Below are 17,643 nucleotides of genomic sequence, written 5' to 3' on the forward strand. Positions count from 1 at the left end.
GAGCCTTAACGACTACGTCACACCGGGCCCAGCACTTCAAAATCCGCTCCCAGCTGTCATCCTACACTTCCGGGAGGGAGAGGTGGCGTGGTCGGCAGACATAGGTGCCATGTTCAGCCGCATTCGGCTGGACGACATAGATCGTCGCTATCTTCGATTCCTCTGGCCGGAAGGAGATGGAACGGTGACAACGTGTGAGATGACACGGGTAACATTCGGTGTGTCATGTTCGCCCTATACGGCTATCCGGACGACCTGGAGAGCAGCAGACGACGCAGCCGTGGACCAAGGTGAGGCGGCCGCCGCCATCCGGAAATACCTGTACGTTGACGATTACCTGGATTCCAGCAAGACCACTGACGAGGCGCTGCGCCGGGCGACAGCAGTCAACAAGGCTTTGAGCAGTGGTGACTTCCACCTGACCCATTGGGTGACCAACGATGCACGCCTGATGGAGCAGCTCTCTCTTCCAGATCCAAAGGAGAGTAGTGTCAACACAGTGAACCTCGGCGCTGACGATGCCGAGATGGTCCTTGGCATCACCTGGAGGCCTGCCACTGATGCTTTAGGTTTTCGTGTCCGGTTAGCAGAGATCAACTATACCCGCGCCGGCCTCCTTTCAAAGGTGGCTGGATTATTTGATCCCCTCGGCGCCGCTGCCCCAATGACCGTGAAGGCCAAGATACGACTACGCCACCTTGGGGTGAAAGGCTTGCGATGGGAAGATGCAGTGACTGGACTAGACCGTGAATGGTGGGAGAACTATTTCGACACAATGGAGCAGCTAAGGACGGTGGAGTTTTCCCGCTGCCTTTTTCCGGATGAAGACCAGATCGTCCGGACCGAGCTGGATACGTTTGTAGACGCCTCTGAGGAGGCCTGTGCCGCTGTATGTTTTATCCGCAATGTCTACGGTGACCACCGAGTGATCGTGCGTTTCATCAAGGCAGTGACCAAGTTAGCTCCGTTAAAAACAGTGTCCGTGTGCAAGTTGGAACTGAACGCTGGTCTTCTTGGAGCGCGTTTGGCCCGTTTCGTGGAATCTTCATTGACCCGGAAGATAGCAGCGCGTCGTTTTTGGACCGATAGCAGTACTGTGCGCAATTGGGTTCGGGCGTTGTCCGGTGACTACCAGATTTATGTGAGCAACCGTATTGGCGAGATCCAGACCCTAACGGATCCTTCAGAGTGGCGTTTCGTTTCAGGAGTGCTAAACCCAGCAGATGCTGCGACCCGCTCTCAACTGGGTGACCGGGCAATCCCAGCGTGGTGGTTGGACGGACCACCCTTCTTGTATCAAGAGGAGACGGCCTGGCCACAAGACCTCCCCTGGACCTTGGAGAAGGCGGAGATGCGTGGGGCCCGCGCCCATTTGAGTGATGTTGTGGCAAAGACAATAGTGCCATTTGACTGGAAGACGTTGAAGATAGCTGCCGGCGACGTGCCCACTCTCATTAGGTTAGAGAATGACTATCTCGATCTTGTCCGACGGTGCCAGCGGGAGACCTATCCTGAGGAGATTAGCAGACTCGAACGTGGAAAGGCGATCCGTCCTACATCAACCTTGCAGCCCTTGACCCCCTTTTTGGATGCTGAGAGGGTGTTGCGGCTGGGAGGGCGTCTCAGTCGAGCGAATTTACCCTACGAGGTCCTCCACCCACCGATCCTGAGTGGCCGACATCTGTTAGCGCGAGCAATCATCCGAGCCTTTCACGAGCAGCTTCATCATTCCGGAACTGACATGGTGCTTGCCCAGGTGCGGCAACATTTCTGGGTCACAGCAGGAAGAGAGGCGGTCAAGAGAGCTCGCAACGAGTGTCTGGCGTGTCGGCGTTTCCGACCCAAAGCAGCATTACAGATGATGGCGGACGTTCATAAGGGCCGTCTAGGTGCGCACCAGCCTCCGTTCACCTATACCTCCGTCGACTATTTTGGCCCTATTGACATCGCCTACCACAGAGGGACGGCCAAGCGATGGGGCGCCCTGTTCACGTGCCTAGTGACACGGGCCGTGTACACCGACGTGGCGATCTCTCTATCAGCCAATGATTTCTTGCTGGTCTTGCGTCGTTTCGTTTCTATCTACCGCAAGCCAGCTGAGATGTTCTCCGACAACGGAACTAATCTAACCGGGGCGGAGCGACTACTACGTGAGGAGCTGGAGAGACTAAAGGAGAGTTCGGCGTTGGAGACGGAGCTCAAGGCTCTCGGGATTCGATGGTGGTTCCAGCCAGCCCAGACACCCCACTTTGGTGGAGCTCACGAATCGCTGGTGCGATCGGTCAAGAGAGCGCTCTATCCCGTGCTGGACAAGGAGATGAACGGGCAGCGTAATCCAAGTGAGGAGATTCTTCGGACGCTCCTGTTTGAAGTGTCGGGACTGCTCAATTCCCGCCCACTGACTTATGTCAGCTCAGATGCTGACGATATTCGGCCCTTGACGCCGAACGATTTTTTGAATCGCGCCCCAATTGCGGATCTACCGGCGGGAGAGTTCTCTCGAGCCTTGCCACGGGACCACTACCGGTACGTTCAACGGATGGCTGACCGCTTCTGGGAGCTGTGGCATGGAGCATTCCTACAGTCCATGACCTCGCGACGCAAGTGGACAAGACCAGCCCCAAACCTAGCGGTTGGCGACTTCGTTCTCGACGACTGGAAGGATGCACCACGCGGGCGCTGGCGGACCGGAAAAATTGTGAGGACATATCCGGGAAAGGATGAACTAGTTCGAGCGGTGGACGTCGAGTTTCCGACAGGCATATTGCGCCGGGGAGCTAATCAGCTTGCCTTATTAGAACCAAGCTCACTCGCTCCGGAAGCCGGATCCAGTTCGGGGGAGGATGGTTCGGCGATTGCTGTTTAGCTCTGTTAATTTTGTAATTCCGTAGTGGCGCCACCAGCGGTTGCTGCTTAGCCACTCTATTGTCTCCCATCCTCTTTTCAAAGGTGTCATTTTCTGTGTCTTCTCCTGATTTCCCAGTGCTATACTGACATCTTGATTAATTGACACAGCTCTGACTAGAATTGTATAGCCCTGACTAGAATTGTATAAAAGAAAACGTGACTAGAAGTTGACTAGCACTGAGGTCTGACTAGAGTTGAGGTCTTGACAGACGGAACCTTAAGCAAGGTACTAGTCAAACATGTGTTAGAGCTACCTTGTCTATTGCATCTAATAATGTACTCATTCAGTTGCTGTGATAACGGTTCTTGCCCTCCTGACCTGGTGTTCACCCACTGTGTTGAGTGACCCAGTTGTATCGTAATCTTTATTCCTCATCCAAGCTAGCTCTGCTAGGTAATTATTCATTGTTACGTGTTGCTTGATCCCTGTCTAACTCCTTTTATTGTAGATTGATGATAGATGATCAGAATTCATGACTTCGTTTTATCGAGACTGACACAATATACTCGTGGTCCATACAGTCCACTACTCGAGTACCAACCAAGCTATCACTCATTTACAATTCATTAATAGAATTCATTTATTCACTCAACCTGTGACATCAGAGAACTGCAGTACTACATCGATTTTCATTTTTTGCATTTAATGGTGAAAATACAGATCAACGGATGTTAAGGTGATTGCGTCCGGTTCTATGGCTTGGACTTGGAGGGAGTTTAAAACTCTTGGGCCATAAGCGATTTCATCTTGTAATCAAAATTCGATTCGTATTAGGCTTTCATTTATACTGTTACCTTTTCGGGAATCACTCGCCATTTTCGCTAGCCTAATGCGTGGTCAAAGCCGATACATTTACAAGACCAGGAATGACTTGCCGGATCGACTTCAAATCGCCCTTATACTCTTCATTGTTTCCAACATGACGAAAAATTTCTTAAAATTTTCATGACTCATGAACCAGAATAATTCGTCAAAACTAAATTCGTCATCTCCCTGTTTCGCATTGGAACAATAGAGAACTGAGATGTTAAATTTGCTGTAGGCGATGCCGTCCGATGCGGATGTCGTAGGAAAATTGGCAGAAAGACAAGCACCGACGACGGGAGGATCGGCATTGTCTGCAAATGTCACCAATAATCGAAGGTTCTCTTTCACGTCGTTACCAAAGATGGACAGCACAGAGTCAATGATGTAACGTTGGGTGGCCGTCAGTCGACTATCACCCGAAGCGGCCACAAAACAAGCGGCGTGAATTTCATCGATTGGAATTTCTTGTTGAGTTAGAAAACGATGGATTTTGGCCGTTATTTCCTTGTCCTTTTCTACTCCACCTGTATCCCCATAGCCAGGCGTATCGATGATGGTGATGGAATACGGAATGGTCATTCCTTCTTGATGGTGGAGAGTGTAGGCCGTTACAGAACTCGTTTGACTGTGCGCCTGGTTCCTGGCCGCGATTTCGTCTTCGTGGACGCACTTGAAACGAAACGGATCGTTCCATTGGACTTCCAAGATGTAATTAATCATGCCATGGATTAGGGTGCTTTTGCCAGATCCAGTCGCACCCATCAAAATGATGCATTTGTGGTTCTTCGGATTGCGCGACCGAATAGGGTCGCCGGGACGGCAAATGTCGAACCATTTGAAGTCGTTGTCATATGATTTTTCTATCGCATTCAGCAAATAAATATTTGGCGGTCCCCTTCTTATTAGTTTGCTGTACAAACTGCCTTCGTCAATGTAAACCTCAGCAATTCTTCGATTTTCATGAAGCTCCGTGTTTCTTTGGGACGTCCGCCTGTAATTTTGGTCCTCGTTAGGATCGACTTCCCCAACTTCGTCGACTTTGGCATTACCTCTGCCATCTACGATTTCATCGCTCCTTTCCTGATGTCGAGTCCTCCACACTTTTTCAGAAGAAGATATTGCATGTGTTTTGGTGTAACGCTTGTTAGTACAACTCCTTGGCTTGCTGATTCTTGAATTTTGTGCCGTGCTTCTACCGTCGTTGAAATTCTTCTTAAATTGAGCGTCCACGAGTGTCCATAACTCTTTTGCTTTTGCATCACCCAAGTTGAGTTTGCCAATCTGTAAACTTAGCCGCTTTGCCTTGGATCTGACTACGATCTGGTCATTCAGGCTGACGGCCGTTGCTGCCGACTGATGCGATTGCTGCATCAACGACTTTGTTTTCGTTGAGTCTGTTGCTGCAAATCTGGTATCTACATCGAAGTTGTCCTTCAATTTGGCTGTGGGATTTTCAGCAAAATGGGTGTTCGGGTTGATACACTCAGAAGCCTTGTCCGTCTTCAATTCTTGATTTTGATTTGAAACAACGGTCGGAGTCAAAGGAGGAGGCAAAGAAGAAGAAACAGAAAAACTTCTGGCAAGCAATCGGGGCTCTTTCAAGTATCCGACTGGATTATCCACTGAGATAACCATCCGCCATTCATTAGAAAAGTCTACAGTTACTACAGCTGCATCGTTCAACGTCGGAGAGTAAAATCCTATGTGGTAGCTCATGCCATTCATTGAACCCCGGCCTCTGGCCAGTTTTGCCACGTTTGCGAATTCGCTTATCGCAGTACGAACGCATCCGATTTGCTCCTTCTCGTACGAGAAAATCGGCAAAACAGGCAGCAAAGCAGTCGGAGCTCGTTGACCAACAAATTTCTCTAGGTCATTCACGATGGGGAGATGTTTGTATTCAATGTTCAAGACGAATAGTTTGGCGATTTTGCAATAAGTCTTCGTCATTTGAGCTACGATTTCTTTCTTATCCAGCAGAACTAAATCGGTGTCTTTCAAAAGCCAACTAATTTCTCGGATATTCTTTCGCATACAGGCAAACAAGTCGATTATTTCCTTGAGCCAATCTGAAATGTACATCATTTCTTCTAAAGCCCTTTCTTCGGGTAACATCTCAAATGTCTTGTAGGCTTCCTCGATTTTATCCCAAACACGGGGCAGCAAATCATTGAAGTACCAAATAAATTTTTCGAGCAAAGGAAAACGTTGAAGAGAAGGATCGATAAAAATGTCCCGCATTTCTTTAATTATCCATTTTCTGGTGACTTGATGGTGCGCTTTCTCCAGTGCGACATCATCATTTCTCTCTGACCACAGTTTGGCTTCGATATGAGCAGCAGACATATTTCGCAGAAGAAATTCCAAAGGTTTCCACTTCTGTCGATTGTTGTCCGTATTCAGCAGATTTTGCAAGTAGAGATTGAATGAGTTAAAATCCATTTTAATCTTTTCACCAGATTCGATACTACTCAAAACCGTACAGGAGATTTGGTCCAGTTCGACTGGCAATTCCAGTAGATTGAACGATTTCAGAATTGTCACATCCAAATATTCTTTAACCGCCAAGTAAATACTCACTTCAGCGCTTTTCTTTGTTTCTTGTGACAAATCTAACACTTTGCGCATTGAACAAATCACCTCCGCACCGTAGACGACCTCATCAATCACATGCGTTGCTCCCGCGGCAGAACTTCTAAGCTGATAGTCGTCTATTTTCGATCGCAGAAAATCCAAATCCAGAGTTTCGGTTCTCTGCACTGCTCGAAACAAAAGAGTGACTTACGCATGTCGTTCATCACCATCCATCGTGTTTGTATTTAGGTAATCGGCGAACCAAAGTTGGTGACCTGGCACAGACCCTCGCTTCATATTCTCAAGTAGATGAGAGTTGATACCCAGCAAATGACGTTTGGATTTTTCAGGTTGCTGGTAGATGAACAAGCCCTTCGGTTTTCCCGCAGTTTCCGAAATCGTTTTGAGTTCGTTCGGCACGTCGATCCCACCTGGAACGCATCCATCACAGCAATCGTAATAAAGGTATAACGTCCAACCGAAAAAACTTATACTAGTCTACAACCGAAATTATAATAGACTTCATATTCTATGTTTTAAAAGTTTGTGGTTATTACTTGGCACAATGACGTCGGTGAGGTAGTTATAGAGATCTCCAACCTGCGCATCCCGACCCAGGGCTGATATTCGAATGAGTCCAGCCATTGGTAGGCTTTTAATTAGACTGAAACGTATAATAGTCCAAATGGAATGTATAACAAATGGACAACTAACTGCAGCGGCTTACCTGTTTTTCACCTTTAAAATTATAATTTTCTGCAATAACAATGAAAATTTTTCAAACAGCTGGTGGTCCCTATTATGCAGAGCAACACCGAAACTGTGAGACATGGAACTGAGCCAACGATATAACCGTTCGTAAAGCATTAAAGGACGGCAGTCGCTATCGGTTAATCATTCTTCCATCTTGACACGTAGAAAATGTATTTACACTTGTTACTACTTGTTATCATCCAAGGTTATACCTTAATTACCTGACGTTTGTTCAGCCTGGGCTCTGGTATCAGCTTGAAATTTTGAACAACACGGCATGATAAGCCGTTTGCTTGTCCGAACGTTTTTTTACGTTCAAATGCCCTTTAAGATTCTTCTATACTTTCCTTTTCTTCCCTTTTTTTTTGAAATTCTCTATTATAATTCTTTATTCAATTATGCCATTAAATCAAAGAACTGCTGTACACAGTTTTTCATTTTCAGCATCTAATGGTGAAAATACAGATCAACGGATGTCAAGATGATAGCGTTCGGTCAAATGGCTTTGAGGGAGTTTAAAAGTCTTGTGCCATACGCGATTGGATGAACATAAACTGATCCTCATCTAAGGGTGCATCTTCTTGAGGCTCAGAGCGCGGGGCAGATTCATCGGTGGAAGCAACATCCACCACGGTGTCCTCGGCCGGTGCTTGGGATTCATCAGCGGTTTGTTTAACGTCTTGTTGGGCCTCGGCCGTTGGCTGGGCGATGCTTACGGCGGCGGGAGATTCAACTTTAGCTCGGCTTGCGATAGCCTTGGCTTTTCTTTGTTGGATCAACACGGAGCTAAGGAAACTCGATATGAAATCAAAATTGGAGTTTGCGTTGCTATTTTGGTTGATGTTGGTGTTTCCCGTCGGTTTGCATTGGCTCGTCACGATGCACACGGCCAAAACAAGAGCGGAAAGAGCGACCTGGTAAATGATTCACATCAAACCGTTACTAACATCCGATTTTCAATATAAATCATTTAGATAGCATAGTAGATATGCAAGTAAATTAAAAACAGAAATGCTATATACATTTGTATTGTACTTACAATAATCCTCATAGTGATTGATTGAAATGGAAAAGAGCTGGAAATGCTTTGAAGTCAAACTGGAAATTTGTGGTGACTTTGATGACTTTTAGTGCGTCTTTATATACAAGTGGCGTACAGACAGTGCACCTTTGAATCAAAGTGGTTGTGGAATGAGCTTCTAATTATTTCGCAAAACTTCACCATTTGGAAGGGTCCTTTGTTTAATCAGTGCACTTGGGTTCCTTCGTATCATCTTTGCTTTCTAAAAGGAAAACTTTGAAATGACGATGTGGCATGCCGGAAAACAGCCAAAACCCTGCTGGAAAACATACGAAACTAATCAATTGCTGGCATAATGAGGAAAATAAATCAAAAAAGAACAGTAGAACTCAAACGAACTTACAGATACTAACCTAGTTTTAATTGCAAGGCCGTGTATTTTTAGTTGCTGTGGTGTTCAGTTTGCGGTTTAAACTTCCCGTCATCACAAGGTTTCAGGTAATATGTAATGGTTCCTCATGAATTCCAGCCAATTAATTGGGTTGACAAGCGCGTAGTTAATCTGGCCAGATTAACGATAATTTTAACTAGATAAAAATAAAAGTCTCTCGCCGAGGACCTTGACAATGGGAAATGAATATCGGAAGAAACAGTTTTAGTATAAAAGCATTTCGTCTGTCAGTGTAAATTCAGCACAATCGTCGTCCTCACCCTCCTGCACCACAACTTCTGCGAATAAACATGCATTAAACGGTAACTAAAAAATGATTAAAAAATTAATAGCAGCGTCCTAGAACAAATAGTGAGCAATTTTCCATTAATTCTATAGGCATCAGTTATCATCACATTAGTTAGCATGGCCTCAACCATTAATGCTAGTTCGTCCAATGGTCGCAATGAAACCTAACCGACCATTGATGAATCGTCCATCATCAGAGACGTTGATCAACACCAACAACAACGAAAATGACAATTTGCTATTCAGCTCACTATTTTCTGAACTGATTGCCAACGCAGAACCCTGAACAAGATCCGTGTGATATTGCCGATGACGATGACTCTTGTTTCTGGAAAATGATTGAAGTTGATGCTCTCGTGAAATCACAAGGGCCGGCCCAAGAAACAGAAGACAAAGTTGTGGCTGATGATGAGACGCCAAGCCTCGAAAAAGCGTCGGATAATTCTAAAAGCCTTCGATCCCGCCCTGTTTTTGGCTCTACTAATTATAATCTCAACTCTAACAACAACGAAAACTCCAAGTTCAACTCTCTTTACGCATCCCTGCAGCAGTTTTTAAGGAACAAGAATAAGAAACTTATTGCCATCGACACGATCATAAAACAAGAATGATAAAGTTCTGGTAGTCATGGCAACTATCAAATGGGACAATCGACAACGGCGATACGATGTTTTTGGTTTTCTTGGTTAGGAATATTTCAATGCATATTGTGCATATATAAATTGTTCTAGCAATGCAGTCGATTAACAACACTATACACCAGGTTTTTGTAATGGACTGGATTGTGTTAAAATATTGTGAAATGGATAGAAATACAGTTAAATTCTATAAATTCCAATGTCAGACTAAGATTTAGCATAACATTGAATTACCTTTTTGAAAAAATATAACACTTTGCAGTAAAGACATAAAAGAACTCGAGATAGGAGCTTTAAATACCACTATTGTAAGATAATTAGCACTTAAGGAGACAGCTGGGAGACAGCATCAAAAGCAATGCATGCAAAATGAAACTCGAGTTTCTAAATACCTTTCCTTATGGGCATCTAACGCATCTTGGCATCCTTTAAATCAAGACGGACCACCGGGTTGCGACGTAGTGTGTCTGCAAACAGCGTGCAACTTCTACCTTCTCTACAAAACCATTGCAAGCGGAAAAATGACAAGAACAATAGAAAAGGGATGGAATATTCTCTGTTATTTCCTGAAGGCTTGTCGATGTTGTTGTTGGCATTAGAATACGCCTAGTGCGATATGATGAAAGCAAGAAGCTTAGGTCTTTTTCGGGCAACCGACATGGGTAAGAAAACTATTTCGAATCCTTTCCATACAGAAAAACACGAACATTCTTTGGTTCAGATGTTTCTTTCCGTGCCATTCCTCTGTATTTTCTTTGTCTTCTCAGAATTTAATGACAGCAGCTACGAGTCGGTAGGCTTCAATCGTTTTTTAAAATTCATTTAGAAAAAAAGAATCACTTTAACAAAGCGCACCCACAAATACCTTTATTTTTTGTTCTCCATAAAAATCGTTTTGTTAAGACAAAGAAATGATTAGAACTGTAATTTAATTTTGATATGCACAAAAAACTAACTTAAAACTTCCATGTTTCGTTTTTTTTCTTCTGTTGTTGGGATTGGTTGTCGCTTTCCGCTGGTTTTCCAATACCAAAGAGGCTACTAGGCCAACCCTTACTCGTCCAAGAACGACCAGATTTACTCTCGCTGACATCACCGTAGACGGGTGTGGGCTGCGTAGCGGGTAAGCTGGGCTCTTTATTGTACGCTTGACCGTAACTTGGCGTGACACTCGAATCTGATACTCTTTCGGTATTCGATGACAGGAGTCTGAACCCTTGGTTTGGCATTGCCGCTGTGCTGCGTATCGGTTGAGACGTGCCACCGGCCAACATGCGCTGTATATCATCTAATGTCTCTAGACGTGTCATGTAGCCAGGTGCCTGTTCTTCCTGAACGCGACTCCTCATCAAACTCAGGTAATCGGATGGGCTGAGTACGTTTGACCGTAGAGCTGTCGATTCAAGTAAACGTACGTTCTCAGCCACCTGTTCGACCAGACTCAAGACTTTGGCTCTAGCCATAAGCAAATCTTCCGTGCAAGCGTTTAGGATTTTTTCAGCGGTCATCTTGTCATCGTAATTCAATTCGTATTGGGCTTTCACATCTTGCAATGTCATTGATACCTTCTCGGGAATCAGGAACCATTCCCATTCGTCCACGCAGTGATCAGATGGCGGACATTTGCAGGCCTTGTTTTCACAAGGCCTTTTTTCTTTGTGGAGAGAGCTTTTTTTTGTTACTCGCCTCTCGCAGGTTTTTCGGCATTTTTCGCAGTTATAAGCAAAGAATCCCTTTTCACAGCTATACTTCCTAGGGCGCATAACAGTCTGTTCAACCGTAAAATTCTTGGTGGCCTCCATGTTATGGCCACACGTTTTCATTTTCCTCTGTAAAATTTCTATGTTTTCGATGTTGGTTAGACACACTTCCATTTCTTGTTCGATGTCTTTCAGCGACTGTTCCAGTTGCCGGCGGCTGTGAATGACTTCCCTTGTGGACGTGAGATCTCTGCCCTTCATTCTTTCCAACATATAAAAAAATTTCTTAAAATTTTCATGACCCATGTCCCAGAATAACTGATCAAAACTTAATTCGTCATCTCCCTGTTCCGCATTGGAACAATAAAGAACAGAGCTGTTGAATTTGCTGTAGGCGATGCCGTCTGATGCGGATGTTGTAGGGAAATTGGCAGAAAGACAAGCGCCGACGACGGGAGGATCGGCGTTGTCTGCGAATGTTACCAACAGCCGAAGGTTATCCTTCATGTCTTTACCAAAGATGGACAGCACAGAGTCGATGATGTAGCGTTGGGTGGCCGTCAGTCGACTATCACCCGAAGCGGCCACAAAACAAGCGGCGTGAATTTCATCGATTGGAATTTCTTGTTGAGTCAGGAAGCTGTGGATGGCAGCCGAGATTTCCTTGTCTCTTTTAACTCCTCCTGTGTTTCCATAACCAGGGGTATCGATGATGGTGATGGAATACGGAATGGTCATTCCTTCTTGATGGTGGAGAGTGTAGGCCATTACAGAACTCGTTTGACTGTGCGCCTGGTTCCTGGCCGTGTTCTCGTCTTCGCGGACGCACATGAAACGAAATGGATCGTTCCATTTGACTCCTAAGATGTAATTGACCATGCCGTTGATTAGAGTGCTCTTACCCGATCCAGTGGCACCTACCAAAATGATTATTTTGTGAACCTTCGAATTGCGCGACCGCATAGGGTCGCCGGGCCGGCAGATATCAAACCATTTATTGTTGTCGCTATTTGATTTTTTTAACGCGTTCAGCAAATAAATGTTGGGCGATCCTTTTTTGATTAATGTGCTGTACCTCTCGTCAATGTAGATTTCAGCTATTCTTCGGTTTTCTTTAGGCTCCGTGTTTCCGTGGACCATTCGTCTAGAATTTTGATCTCCATTACGATTCCATACCCCAATTTTATCTACCCTCAAGCCTCTCCTGTCTACGATTCCTTCACACTTTTCATGATGCTGAATAACCTTTTCTTGTTGAAGATTCGACATTCCATATTGTAAAATATCACGCACTTGAGCAATCCTTGACCTATTGACTGTCTGATTTTGTCCATTGCTTTTATCTTCAGTGGATGTTGATGGCTCCGTTACATTTGTTTCGTACAAGCTAATCTGATCAAAATGTAAATTTGGCTTGTTCGACTCAGCTCGCGTTCCGATCTGTTCTTTCCGGCTGATGCTCCTTTTAGTTGTCTGATTGTCTGAAGCAACGGAAGGAATCAAACGGGGAGGCAAACAAGCAGAAACGGAAGAACTGCTGCCAGACAATTGGTGCTTTTGTTTCATTTGCAAGTATTCAACTAGATTATCCTCTGAGATAATTATTGGCGATATACCAGAATAATCTACGATTTTTGCAGCTCCATTTTCTAACGTTGAAGATTCAAGTCCAACGTAGTAGCTAGTTCCAACTGATGAACTCAACTTGGCCAGCCTTGCCTCGTTTGCAAACTGACTCAATGCGGAACGAATACATCCGATTTGTTCCTTTTCGTATAAGAAAATCGGCAAAACGGGCAGCATAGCAGTCGAGGTTTGTTGACCAACTAATTCCTCTATGTCTTTTACGATAAGGACTTGTTTGTAGTCAAGGTTCAAGACGAACAGTTTGGCGATTTTGCAATCCTTTGTCGTCATTTGAGCTTCGATTTCTTGCATCTCCAGCAGAACTAAATCGGTGTCTTTCAAAAGCCAACACATTTCTCGGATATCCTTACGCCAACAGGCAAACAAGTCCATTACTTTCTTCAGCCAATCTGAAATATAAATCATTTCTTCTAAAACCTTTTCTTCGGGTAACATCTCCAACGTTTTGTAGGTTTCGTCGATTCCCTTCCAAAAACGAGGCAGTAGATGACGGAAGTAGCAAATAAATTTTTCGAGCAAAGGAAAGCGTTTAAGAGAAGGATCGTTAGAAATGTCCAGCATTTCTTTAGTAATCCATTTTCTATTGACTTGATGATGCTCTTTTTCCAGTGTGACATCATCCTTTCTCTCTGAACACAGTTTGGCTTCGATATGAGCAGCAGACATATTTCGTAAAAGAAATTCCATAGGTTTACACTTCTGTCGATTGTTGCCCGTATCCAGCAGATTTTGCAAGTAGAGATTGAATGAGTGAAAAGACATTTCATTCTTTTTACCAGGTTTGATACTACTCAAAAACGTACAAGAGACTTGGTCCAATTCGATTGGCAATTCCAGACTGGTCGATTTCACGATTGTCTCATCCAAATACTTCTTAGCCGCAAAGTAAATACTAACTTCAGCGCTCTCCTTTGTTTCTTGCGATAAATCTAACGCTTTGCGCATAGAACAAATCACCTCCGCGCCGTAGACGACCTCATCAATGACATGCGTTGCCCCCCCGGCAGTACTTTTAAGCTGATAGTCGTCTATTTTCGATCGTAGAAAATCCAAATCCAGGGTTTCGGTTCGTCGAACTACTCGAAACAAGAGCGTGACTTGAGCGTGTCCTTCGTCGCCATCCATCGAGTTTGTATTGAGGTAATCGGAGAACCAAAGTTGGTGACCGGGCACCGACCCTCGCTTCATATTCTGAAGTAGATGAGAGTTGATACCAAGAAAATGACGTTTAGATTTTTCGGGTTGCTGGTAGATGAATGAGAGCTTCGGGTCTCCCACAGTATCCGAAATCGTTTTACGTTCGTTCGGTACGTCAATCCCACCTAACACGCAAACGTAACAGCAATTGTAATAATGCTACAAATGTTGATGCGGCCGCCAACCAAAATAAATTATGCCACAACCAAAATTGTAATAGACTTCACATTCTATGTTTTGAAAGTTTATGGTTACTACTTGGCACAATGACGTCGGTGAGGTAGTTGTAGAGATCTCCGACCTGCGCATCACGACCCAGGGCCGATATTCGAATGGGTTCAGCCATTTGATGGACTTTTAATTCGACTGAAACGTTTAGCAATAGTTCAAATGGATTGTATAATAAATGCATAATTAACTGCAGAGGCTTACCTGCTGTTGTTCACCTCCGGATTTTGTATTTTCTGCACTAATTAAAAAAAAAACTGATCAAAAAGTTGATGGTCTCTAATTATGCAGAGCAACACCGAAACTGTGACGAATGGAACTGAACCAACGATTTGCAAAGAACCAAAAGAAGGCAGTTGCTATCCGCAAACCATTCTTCCTTCCTGATATCTAGAAATCGTATTTACACTCGTTATCATCCAAGCTTACCTTAATAACCTGACGTTTGTTCAGTCTGAGCTTCGGTATCAGCTTGAAATGATGAACAAATGGCGTGATAAGCCGCTTGCTTGCCCAAACGTTTGTATGTGTCCAAACGTCCTTCTGTGATGTCGCAACTGAAATGGAAAAAACAACTTGTGGTTCGTATCAGTTCCTTTTGAACGTTCGTGCGTTATTTCTACAAATTTAAATTTATTATTCCTGAACAGTTGTAACTAACCAAACGTCAGTCAGCTCTAAATTGTTAGTTTCAGTCATAACAAAAGTGTCATCCTTTGAATGGGACGTTATCTTATGTAACCGTCACGTACTGCCTCGAAGCATTTGGCATTTAAGCAAAGAAAAAAGCACGGGCATTCCATTTGCTTCTTCCACATAGAGCTGTTGTTTAAATTCTCGATATTTTTCTTCGATATACTTTTCGTTTTCTATTCATCTTCTAATTTTCTTTTACAATTCATTTATTCACTTAACCTGTGAAATCAGAGAACTAGGATAAACAGATTTGCATTTTTTGGCATTTAATGCTGTAAATGCATGTCAACGGTTGTCAAGGTGATTGCGTTCTGTCAAATAGCCTGGAGAGCAGCTTAAAAGTCTTGTGCCATACGCGATTGGATGAACATAAACTGATCCTCATCTTGGGGTGCATCTTCTTGAGGCTCAGACCGCGGGGCAGATTCATCGGTGGAAGCAACATCCACCACGATGTCATCGGCCGGTGCTTGGGATTCATCAGCGGTTTGTTTAACGTCTTGTTGGGCCTCGGCCGTTGGCTGGGCGATGCTTACGGCGGCGGGAGATTCAACTTTAGCTCGGCTTGCGATAGCCTTGGCTTTTCTTTGTTGGATCAACACGGAGCTAAGGAAACTCGATATGAAATCAAAATTGGAGTTTGCGTTGCTATTTTGATTGATGTTGGTGTTTCCCGTCGGTTTGCATTGGCTCGTCACGATGCACACGGCCAAAACAAGAGCGAAAAGGGCGACCTGGAAAACGTAAATAATTCACATCAAACCGTTACTAACATCCGATTTTCAATATAAATCAATTAGACAGCATAGTAGATATGCAAGTAAATTAAAAACAGAAATGCTATATACATTTATATTGTACTTACAATGATCCTCATAGTGATTGATTGAAATGGAAAAGAGCTGGAAATGCTTTGAAGTCAAACTGGAAACTTGTGGTGACTTTGATGACTTTTAGTGCGTCTTTATATACAAGTAGCGTACAGACAGTGCACCTTTGAATTCAAGTGGTTGTGGAATGAGCTTCTAATTATTTCGCAAAACTTCACCATTTGGAAGGGTCCTTTGTTAATCAGTGCACTTGGGTTCCTTCGTATCATCTTTGCTCTCTAAAGGGAAACCTTTGAAATGACGATGTGGCAAGCCGGAAAACAGCCAAAACCCTGCAGGAAAACATACGGAAATAATCAATTGCCGGCATAATGAGGAAAATAAATCAAAAAAGTACTGTAGAACTCAAACGAACTTGCAGATACTAACCTAGTTCTAATTGCAAGGCCGTGTATTTTTAGTTGCTGTGGTGTTCAGTTTGCGGTTTAAACTTCCCGTCATCACAAGGTTTCAGGTAATATGTAATGGTTCCTCATGAATTCCAGCCAATTAATTGGGTTGACAAGCACGTAGTTAATCTGGCCAGATTAACGATAATTTTAACTAGATAAAAATAAAAGTCTCTCGCCGAGGACCTTGACAATGGGAAATGAATATCGGAAGAAACAGTTTTAGTATAAAAGCATTTCGTCTGTCAGTGTAAATTCAGCACACTCGTCGTTCTCACCCTCCTGCACCACAACTTCAGCGAATAAACATGCATTTAACGGTAACTAAAGAATGATTAAAAAATTAATAGCAACGTCCTAGAACAAATAGTGAACAATTTCCCATTAATTCTATAGGCATCAGTTATCATCGCATTAGTTTGCATGGCCTCATCCATTAATGCTAGTTCGTCCAATGGTCCCAATGAAACCTAACCGACCATTGATGAATCGTCCATCATCAGAGACGAACATCAACACCAACAACAACGAAAATGACAATTTGCAATTCAGCTCACTATTTTCTGAACTGATTGCCAACGCAGAACCCTGAACAAGATCCGTGTGAGATTGCCGATGACGATGACTCTTGTTTCTGGAAAATGATTGGAGCTGATGCTCTCGTGAAATCACAAGGGTCGGCCCAGAAAACCGAAGACAAAGTTGCGGCTGATGATGAGACGCCAAGCCTCGAAAAAGCATTGGATAATTCTAAAAGCCTTCGATCCCGCCCTGTTTTTGGCTCTACTAATTATAATCTCAACTCTAACAACAACGAAAACTCCAAGTTCAACTCTCTTTACGCATCCCTGCAGCAGTTTTTAAGGAACAAGAATAAGAAACTTATTGCCATCGACACGATCATAAAACAAGAATGATATAGTTCTGGTAGTCATGGCAACTATCAAATGGGACAATCGACAACGGCGATACGATGTTTTCGGTTTTCTTGGTTAGGAATATTTCAATGCATATTGTGCATATATAAATTGTTCTAGCAATGCAGTCGATTAACAACACTATACACCAGGTTTTTGTAATGGACTGGATTGTGTTAAAATATTGTGAAATGGATAGATATACAGTTAAATTCTATAAATTCCAATGTCAGACTAAGATTTAGCATAACATTGAATTACCTTTTTGGAAAAATAAAACACTTTGCAGTAAAGACATAAAAGAACTCGAGATAGGAGCTTTAAATACCACTATTGTAAGATAAATAGCACTTAAGGAGACAGCTGGGAGACAGCATCAAAAGCAATGCATGCAAAATGAAACTCGAGTTTCTAAATACCTTTCCTTATGGGCATCTAACGCATCTTGGCATCCTTTAAATCAAGACGGACCACCGGGTTGCGACGTAGTGTGTCTGCAAACAGCGTGCAACTTCTACCTTCTCTACAGAACCATTGCT

General features: G+C 43.8%; 4 protein-coding genes and 1 long non-coding RNA gene across 6 annotated transcripts; 2 read left to right on the forward strand and 3 right to left on the reverse strand.

Moving 5' to 3' along the window:
* Window position 1: 1 nt before the first annotated feature.
* On the forward strand, window positions 2-3,502 carry LOC116935368. Its single transcript, XM_045168347.1, has 3 exons — window positions 2-3,133; window positions 3,196-3,301; window positions 3,357-3,502. The coding sequence occupies exon 1, from the start codon at window positions 110-112 to the stop codon at window positions 2,864-2,866; it is 2,757 nt and encodes a 918-aa protein (XP_045024282.1). The 5' UTR covers window positions 2-109; the 3' UTR covers window positions 2,867-3,133; window positions 3,196-3,301; window positions 3,357-3,502.
* LOC123469400 lies at window positions 3,471-13,716 on the reverse strand. Of its 2 annotated transcripts, XM_045168348.1 has the most exons (3): window positions 7,017-7,184; window positions 6,847-6,953; window positions 3,471-6,720 (listed from the first exon to the last, which is right to left on the reverse strand). In XM_045168348.1, exon 3 carries the CDS (start codon window positions 6,341-6,343, stop codon window positions 3,794-3,796), a length of 2,550 nt encoding a protein of 849 aa, XP_045024283.1. In that variant the 5' UTR covers window positions 6,344-6,720; window positions 6,847-6,953; window positions 7,017-7,184; the 3' UTR covers window positions 3,471-3,793. The 2 variants fall into 2 exon arrangements, with proteins under 2 accessions (XP_045024283.1, XP_045024284.1); XM_045168349.1 differs by lacking the exons at window positions 6,847-6,953; window positions 7,017-7,184 and adding an exon at window positions 13,591-13,716 and having other exon boundaries at window positions 3,471-6,137.
* LOC123469401 lies at window positions 7,414-9,671 on the reverse strand. Its single transcript, XM_045168358.1, has 3 exons — window positions 8,477-9,671; window positions 8,082-8,382; window positions 7,414-7,956 (listed from the first exon to the last, which is right to left on the reverse strand). Exons 2-3 carry the CDS (start codon window positions 8,091-8,093, stop codon window positions 7,558-7,560), a joined length of 411 nt encoding a protein of 136 aa, XP_045024293.1. The 5' UTR covers window positions 8,094-8,382; window positions 8,477-9,671; the 3' UTR covers window positions 7,414-7,557.
* Window positions 10,293-14,521, reverse strand: LOC123469399. Its single transcript, XM_045168338.1, has 3 exons — window positions 14,417-14,521; window positions 14,243-14,350; window positions 10,293-14,109 (listed from the first exon to the last, which is right to left on the reverse strand). Exons 2-3 carry the CDS (start codon window positions 14,328-14,330, stop codon window positions 10,397-10,399), a joined length of 3,801 nt encoding a protein of 1,266 aa, XP_045024273.1. The 5' UTR covers window positions 14,331-14,350; window positions 14,417-14,521; the 3' UTR covers window positions 10,293-10,396.
* A 151-nt stretch (window positions 14,522-14,672) lies between these two features.
* Window positions 14,673-17,325, forward strand: LOC116931409. Its single transcript, XR_006642672.1, has 3 exons — window positions 14,673-14,793; window positions 14,863-16,507; window positions 16,584-17,325. It is a non-coding gene; the product is annotated as an uncharacterized LOC116931409 (long non-coding RNA).
* Window positions 17,326-17,643: the final 318 nt, after the last annotated feature.

This window comes from Daphnia magna, linkage group LG1 (assembly GCF_020631705.1).
Source record: "Daphnia magna isolate NIES linkage group LG1, ASM2063170v1.1, whole genome shotgun sequence".
NCBI lineage: Eukaryota > Metazoa > Arthropoda > Branchiopoda > Diplostraca > Daphniidae > Daphnia > Daphnia magna.

What these genes read in the sequence shown, in the direction of transcription:
- LOC123469400 (XM_045168348.1), bottom strand. Translation starts at nt 6,343, where the DNA reads ATGCGCAAAGTGTTAGATTTGTCACAAGAAACAAAGAAAAGCGCTGAA.
- LOC116935368 (XM_045168347.1), top strand. Translation starts at nt 110, where the DNA reads ATGTTCAGCCGCATTCGGCTGGACGACATAGATCGTCGCTATCTTCGA.
- LOC123469399 (XM_045168338.1), bottom strand. Translation starts at nt 14,330, where the DNA reads ATGGCTGAACCCATTCGAATATCGGCCCTGGGTCGTGATGCGCAGGTC. An exon ending in CACCGACGTCATTGTGCCAA is followed by an intron (nt 14,110 to 14,242) that starts GTAGTAACCATA and finishes TTTGCGTGTTAG; the next exon opens with GTGGGATTGACGTACCGAAC.